General features: G+C 41.6%; 1 protein-coding gene across 4 annotated transcripts; it reads right to left on the reverse strand.

The window, feature by feature from the left end:
• Positions 1–1,039: 1,039 nt before the first annotated feature.
• LOC136435784 (GRB2-related adapter protein 2-like) lies at positions 1,040–8,005 on the reverse strand. 4 transcript variants are annotated; one of them, XM_066429512.1, is made up of 5 exons: positions 7,815–8,005; positions 5,135–5,281; positions 4,407–4,501; positions 3,092–3,283; positions 1,040–2,803 (listed from the first exon to the last, which is right to left on the reverse strand). In XM_066429512.1, exons 2-5 carry the CDS (start codon positions 5,210–5,212, stop codon positions 2,287–2,289), a joined length of 882 nt encoding a protein of 293 aa, XP_066285609.1. In that variant the 5' UTR covers positions 5,213–5,281; positions 7,815–8,005; the 3' UTR covers positions 1,040–2,286. The 4 variants fall into 4 exon arrangements, with proteins under 4 accessions (XP_066285609.1, XP_066285612.1, XP_066285611.1 ...); XM_066429515.1 differs by having other exon boundaries at positions 5,130–5,281; XM_066429514.1 differs by lacking the exon at positions 7,815–8,005 and adding an exon at positions 6,252–6,405.
• Positions 8,006–8,017: the final 12 nt, after the last annotated feature.

Consider the following 8,017-nt stretch of genomic DNA (forward strand, 5'->3'; position numbering starts at 1 on the left):
TACTACATGCATTTATCCTACTAATCCTCACGTCGTCTGTGTTTTTTTTCTAAACCACTCTTGTTACTACTGCAGTCTTGCAAGCCATGTGAGCTGTTACGTTTCAGGTCCGTTTCACCACTACCAGTAAGGCCCTATGGGTATGAGCCATGTCACTATGGGAATATCTCCTTCACTATACCAGATTTTACAGAGACTGATGATGCAATACAACAGATTTTTAAACTTTCCTCGTTAATTATGCAAAGTAGTTCGCCCAAAATCTAATCATCTGGAGGTTTCCCACATACCTACCGACACACCAAATATGAAGACAATCCATCCTCGACTTATTGTGTTCACTAACAATGCTCAATGACCTGCAGTGGACCCTTCTCTCTGAAAGGAGGAGGAACGCCCGCCTCACCTTCTTCTATAAGCTAGTCAATAACTACATCAACATTAACACATATAGTCTACTGAAACCAGCTCAGGGGCGCACCCGGGGGAGCCACACGCTCAAATTTCAACCACTTTTCGCCCGGACCGACTCCTACAAACATTCATTTTTCCCCGCACAATCCCCGAGTGGAACGCCCTGCCTGGCGCGGTTGTTACTAATCTCCAAGCAGATCCACACCGGGCGCGAAAATCGTAGTATGCTAGCCAGAGAAGGTCCAGTCAGCCAGAGAGGGTCCAATAGCCCGGTAGGGCGGGCTATTGGACCCTCTCTGGCTGACTGGACCTTCTCTGGCTAGCATACTACGATTTTCGCGCCCGGTGTGGATCTGCTTGAAGATTAGTTGTTACGGCTCCCACCGTTGAGTCATTCCGCGCCAGGCTGGAGGCCTGCCCGCCTTAGCCTGGGACCTCCTCCCCCCCCCCTACTTTGCCCCTAGCGGGGTTATTTGGGGGTAATTTAAGTTGAAGTTGAACAAATATACAGACACATGCTCGGTAAAATATAACCTTCTTGACGAAGGTAATTAATATATGTTATGACATTATAAAGATTTGGCTACTGTACATGTGTCAAGATCATTCAAAGTTACAAAATTAATCCCATTTAAAAATCAAATATTTTATTGCATTAATGTTAGAGTCAATTCCATGTTACAAAGAGGGTTTTCAGATAATACTGCTAATAAGTTTGAAAATTTTTAGATGAAAGACTTTTTCAGTCAAAACTGCTCTAAATTGTTCAAACAATTAAGAATGAAAGTTTGAACATGTTTGAACTTATCTATATATTTTGGAAATATTTTGAAAGTAATTGGACAAATATCTCTTCATTTTGAACAATTTTCAAACATCTATGTGATTGTCAAGTCAAGTCATGTGATTGTTTCACTGTTGGAACATGTTCCAACAATTTGCATCATGTTCCAAATGGTAGATTTGGGTTATTGCCCCAATAAAAGAAGGTGCTAATTGCACTCTATTGTCTGCCTGTGTATTTTTAGATTTCACGTCTGGAAACTGGCAACTCTTTTTGTCTTGAGGGGTCTATGAATGGCACCTAGGCCTAATCCCCTATACAAGTACTTTGAAAGGATGTGTGAATTGCCCTGTTCCCAGCCCACGGACCCAGTTACACGATGTTTTTATAATGTTGGAACATGTAGGAACAAATGATGAATCTGTGTTGCAACAGTTTCGAAAATGATACAAATAACATGTGCAATGTAAGATATTTGTCTAAAATGTTGGAACACAGCAGAAACTATTTAAAACATCAAATAAATGTTGGAAATTGTTCTAAACAGTTCCTTATCTCACTTAGATTGTTACAAAAGTTTTGCAAATGTTAGAACAAAAGGCAACAAACACCCACACGGTAATGTGGAAATGACTCTACCTTTTGATTATTTCATATTGATGCCAGTCACCAGCATTGACAGATTGTTAACATCCTAAAAAGAAATATTAACAGGTTTGCATAACCTTTATTGCACAATATTGTATTCATATTCTAAAAACCAGCACCGCGCTAAAAAATCTGCACAATTCTCATGTTTTTTTTAAAAAGCTGGTACATTATTCAAAACTTGACATTTAGAGACATAACGTTACATAAAAGTAACTTGTTAAAAGATGATTAAAACACTAAGGCATAGGTTTTTATGTACACAGCGCATCCATTGCATTGTCATTGAGTAGACAATAGCCCAGGAGGGTTGGCTATTTCTTGTACAGTACATTGTATAAGCTATGACCATGGTTGCTTTGTACATGCTTTGCTGACCCCTTCAACTATGACCATGGTTGCTTTGTACTGAATTCAACAGAATAGGCTAGCTTCAGAATCTACTTTTTATCCTGTAAAGATTCTCCCCTTTCACCCTCAAGGTGGTCCAAGGCTCTGCGACTTTCGTCCGTCAATTGAGAGGAAACAATGGATGGCAATGTCCACAAAGTCTCTTTTGTTCTCTCGTTGTGGAAGAAAAGTTTGCCAAAGTTGCTGGCGTCCTCCTTTCGATGGACTCTGTGGACTTCCCATCCGTGTGTCAGGTGCGACACCTGGTGGGGGATGCCGCAACTGCAGGCACCTTCCACATCCTCATCTGGTGACATCCATGCAGAGAGCTGACTACGATCAACGTCACGGGGAACGGCGTAGTGATCTTCCGACACGTAGTCTGGCGGAGGTTTCGGGGGCCGGCCTTGCTGTACCTGCTGCAGCTGCAAGGGGGAGATTTTGACATGTTCTCTGCCATCTGCATTAGTACTGCCAGCCCATGGTACTGACATGTAACGCTGGGAAGGATTCTCTTCGGCAGAGAAGTCTGAATTTCTCTGAGACTCCTGTTTGAAACTGATCAACCTGGGGGTACAGGAAAAAGTGAAGATAAAAAAGTCATAGTTAGCTTTGATATTATTTACAAAGGATTTTCAATGAAAAATGGCTAGAAGTGGCTAGAAGTTGAGAGAATATGTGACTCCTTGAACAGCCTGAATTCCATCATTTATAAGAAATTACAGCACAGCGAATTCCACATCAATCTCGGTCCCAGCCCTCCCACGGGTAGGATCACCCTCTAGCTTTGGAGCGATCCAACCCGCGGTCGGGCTGGTTCCTCGGGTGATACGCCGTGTTGTATTCTATAGTTACCTTGCTTCCTGCTCAGAGTGACGACAGATAGGATGTCTGAGCCGGACGTGTCGCACATTCCACCCCGGGACGTCATGGTCTGAGTAATAGTCCAACATGGCCGCCACAGAAGGGAAGACCTTGTCCGGGATGATACCATACGTCCTGCCCTGCTGCAGGATTTTGAAGTGGTAAACGTGAAGGTCTGTGTGCCTGGGGCCAGAGATAAGGAACGTCCAGATTTGTCAGTTTCTTTCATATTATTCAGGGGTGCCTATTAGTAAGTAGATATTCATGCAAGTTTTACAGAATACATAGTATGAATTAAGAAAAGCCAGCATCAGTGTAGGATGACGTTTGGGTGTTTGGCAGGATGGGATAAGCCCTAAAGTTCTTTAAGGTCTCGGGCCGGAGTTTTTTTACGATTTCGTATGTAGACTGACACCCTCAGGTCGACGGGCTAGAATTCCGTCAAGAAAAGTAGGACGGAAAATGTAATCACATGGTCAAAAAGCGGTAATCGCTGCTTTCCGATGTATTTATCGGTATTGTACATTGTCCCTTTATTTTGGGTAGAAACCATAGTAAAACGTAAATTTTGGACCCTAAAATTATCATTTTTTTACACTTTTTTGATCGAACCTGCTCGGAAAAAACGAGTTTTCCTGGGGTCACGGCATCTATGCTGAGAAAGCTTAGTAAATGGTGTCTCTGAAAAATGAAACAAATAAAAAAGTGATAACTTTTTCGCAATCTCCGATGACCCAAATTTGGTGAAAATGCATTAAAAACGATGCTATTTTGGTCATCAGGTGAAAAAAAAAACTGCACCACCCTTGGCGCAGACTAATACAAACAAGCCTTCGATGGCGAACCAATTTCACTAGGCCCAAAAATACTACAACTCACAGGCTTTTCAGGAGATACAAAAAATCTATGCACTGTGCATAGATTTTTTGTATCTCCTGAAAAAGCCCTAAAACCATCACCAAGCAATAGGGGCCAGAAATCAGAGTGACAACCACGCACTTCCGGCAGATTACCGGGTCATGACCCTTTCCTTGGTCCGATTTGAACTCCGACCCGGAACCTTAAATCCAATCAGATGTGGTAGAAAGAAATGGAAATCCTGAGTCCGCCATCTTGAATTTACCACTCATGTCACATGACACAGGTGCTGGTCGTATGTATTCTGTAAAACTCGTATGAATTCTTTAGAATTCTGAAAAAAGGTCAAAGGTGTAAGAGATTCTACTTTAATCCTCTCCCAAATCATCCGCACCAACAGAGCCAAATGAAGAATGATTTGATGAGTGAAAGATCATGTAAGACTCACATGACAGACACGGTGTAAACTCCCTTTTGGCTCTCACTTTTCCGTATCAGGTAACATCCTGGTTTGTGGACGAACGGCGTCATCACTTCTTTTACCTGAGAACAGTAGAGGTTTATTTGCATATATATCACCATATGTGGCAGCATTTACTGAGCGTTTGTTATGAATGTTATGATAGGAAGTTTAATGGAACAATTTACCCATTATGAGACCATCCCTCTCCTTCCACCACCATTTACCTCAGCAACTAAAGTCAGGTACCCATTTTTACACCTGGATAGAGTGAGGGAGGAAGTAAAAGGCAGTGGAAGGAGACGAACATTGATACATAATTATACTAATACGCCTTCCAATACTCCAGTGGATAACAACCCACTGCCCCTACGGCCTAAAAAGGCTACTAGACAAGTATGGAACTACATTGAAGTTTAGTTGCTGTGAATGGTATGCCAGGAATTTGTCTAAGAATTACTGGAATAAAAGAATCAAAGGACTAAGGACCTGGATCAACCTCACTAAGTCTCTGAAGGACAAGAATGCAAGAGCAACATTTTTGTAATTACCTTTGTCAAGAAGGTTATGTTTTAGGTGCCATCTGTGTGTGTGTGTGTGTGTGTCTGGGCAATCCGCCCGACATGATGATGATAAAGGCACTGAATGGGTGTGGGCTTCGCAGGTGACACCTGTAAGTAATCTAAATAAATTCTAGGGATCGTGTCCAACCTCACCGAATGTCTCTGCAGGTGTGGATGGTACTGTGGAAGACTGCTGATCTGGGGATCACTTTCCTCCTCCTTCTCACTCATCCTGATGATCTGGTACTACTCACTATTATTAACTCTTCCCCTCAGCTGGTGGGACCTGGATCAACCTCACTGTAGGACAAGAATGCAAAAGCAATACCTTCATCAAAGAAAGTTATGTTTTACTTTAGGTGCCATTTGTGTGTGTGTATATGCATGTTGTGTGTGTGTGTGTGTGCGCGTGCGTATGTGTGTGAACAGCATAACTTGACAAGTCGTGGATGGATTCTTAGGACCTCACAATATTTGTTAGGTGCGTATACGTATATTAGCCTGGGCAGCCAGAGTGGCAGCCAGAGGTAGAAAGGCCATCAGAACTGGGCCCGGTAAAACACTACTAAGCCAACCCCTAGAGACTGGGACCAGGCTAACGTACAGTATATGCATATGGGTAGAGAAAATGAAGGTCAAGTTTGCATCACTTGTCTCATGGTTTAATATCTCAAAACCAAGTCTCCTGGTTTACGAGGGTGGTGTGCATTTGTTTGTGTGTGTGTGTGAACAGCATAACTTGATAAGTCGTGGATGGATAGAGAAAATGAAGGTCGAGTTTGATAATGGACACCCTATAGCTACTAGCGGCTTCCTAAGGTACTGTGGCATCTGTACACTGCCAGGTATTCGTATAACTATCCTATTAGTACAGGTTTAAACCACCGCAAATATTTTTGTCCAATACTGTAGAGTTGTCGCAAACTTAAAAGCACCACGAACACTCCATTTTCGTTAACTTAAATGCACTTACAGTATATAAGTTAACCTGGGGCAATCCATGAATTCAGGGCACGTGTCATTATTAATCTATTGCAGTTATATATAACTTATGACACAAAGAATGAAGTCAAAATCGGACTCTTCCTACATGCAGTTGTAGAATATTTCCAAACCCAGGTTTGGGGGCTAAATCAGGAATGTTAAGTTAAGGCATCAATCTTAATCTTAGAACTTAAACTTGCAAACAGCAGCATAGTTATCAATTTGGCTTAACTGGTGCAGCCTTCTTTTACGATAATTTAAAACATAATTACCAACATTGAATTACCTACATGTACTTATCATATGCCTTCTTGCGATGGCATCAATGTCCCCACAACAAACAGTCCACACTGTCTTACTGAGGCAGGTGATCGATAGCTGCACATACCCAGGAAAACTGACAAGGAAGTGTTACGACTGACTGACTTTTCACAGATTTGTATATTTGCATATGCATGACAAAACAATAGCCTGAGGGTTTATAGGGACCTCTGACATCAACATTCCACACCATACATATACTAGCAATGTCTGACAACTCTTACTATTTTGCACTCTTAATTATCATTAACTGTCATATGCATAATTCCCCCCGGTGCACCAAGACCGCCACATTAAAAGTGATTTCTTTTGCTTCTGCTTCTGAAGCTCACTCTTTGAAGACCTCATAAATATATATATAGTCACATCTCCATGAAATATTGAATCACGTAAATGGCTTACACATTAATTTTACATAATCTATGCATAGTTATATACTCCACTAAGATGAATTAGGGTACTTTTGAATGAACTATTTAAGTTACTACATAGGCCCAGAATTGCATATATATAATAAGTACTTTTAAATTATGTTCCACCTGCCATAAATTAGATGTTAGTACAGTTAACTACATATTATGGAAAACACAGCAATTATAGAATTGTCTCAATGATTATCCAAACAAAATCCCGATTTGCATAATGTACATTTTATTGTCTATTAAACTGCACTGGACTGGGCAGAGAGAAACAGCGACAACCTATGATGATGATCATTTATTTGTAACTTACTAGTACTTGACTGTCTCGCCCCTCGACCCAAGGTCATTACATCTACCCATTCTACCGTATATTAAGGTTCCGGTTCGGAATTGTTTTGACCGCCTACCTAAAGAGTGCGTGAAGATAAGACGCAAATCCTAGGTTTTCTCGTTAGTTTTGACTCCCGATTTTTCGGCTACCGCTATAGCAGTGTGTTATCTTTTATATTTCTTGAAAGACCAGATCTTCGTAGCGTTTTACGGTTTCCGAGTTTTCGTTGTCCGCGAAGACTTCCTGGTATTAGTGCGCGATGACGGTAACGCGGCCTTGTCGCCTGATTACCCGAATCGTGCGTTCTATGTGCGTTTCGCATGGTTTCGCACCATCGGGGATTGCGGAAAACGTATCCTCACGATTTTTTTCATTTTTCCTAATTGTACAGACAGAATGATGACCTTTATTCCCATATCAGTCATCATACTAGTAAAACTTTTATTTTCCTTCCAGCGGCCTTTGAAAAATGCCCTGAAAATAGCAGTTTTGGGGATGAAAATTGCTTTAAATGACGGTTTTCACTAAAAATGACGTTTCCAGAGGCAATATCAAATTCGTCTGTCGTTCGAAGACAGGGCACCCCTATCCATCGGAAACATTGAATTGACCGAAAAAGGATGTTTGGAAAAGCGCTATTGCCTTTCTGGGAACGAGTCTGGTCGGCCCCGAATAATTTTTGTAAAAAAAAAAACTCCGAACCGAGACCTTATGTCATTGCTCGACCCAACCACTCCTTCAACCCCACGCATCTACTCATAACTTAAGTCGTTACCTGTTTCCTGCTGAATGCGTCACGGGGTCCCCAGAACTCTTCACGTTCACCCCCTCTGCGATAGAATACAGTATTATACCTTCGGGAACTTTTGTATAGATAGTTTCACTCCATTTCCAAACTTGTGGAAAGTATTTCTCCTCTCCAGCTCACCAAGCTCTGTTGTGAAAGGGAAAGTGATCGGTCCCTTCGTCATGTGATCA

Source organism: Branchiostoma lanceolatum, chromosome 5, assembly GCF_035083965.1.
Source record: "Branchiostoma lanceolatum isolate klBraLanc5 chromosome 5, klBraLanc5.hap2, whole genome shotgun sequence".
Taxonomy (NCBI): domain Eukaryota; kingdom Metazoa; phylum Chordata; class Leptocardii; order Amphioxiformes; family Branchiostomatidae; genus Branchiostoma; species Branchiostoma lanceolatum.

Bases quoted from the DNA above. Each gene is read 5' to 3' on its own strand.
- LOC136435784 (XM_066429512.1), bottom strand. From the start codon at position 5,212: ATGAGTGAGAAGGAGGAGGAAAGTGATCCCCAGATCAGCAGTCTTCCA. The intron at 4,502-5,134 runs GTGAGGTTGGAC...TACTGTTCTCAG, and splicing joins CACACCTGCAGAGACATTCG to GTAAAAGAAGTGATGACGCC. The intron at 2,804-3,091 runs GTAACTATAGAA...CTGTACCCCCAG, and splicing joins CACTCTGAGCAGGAAGCAAG to GTTGATCAGTTTCAAACAGG.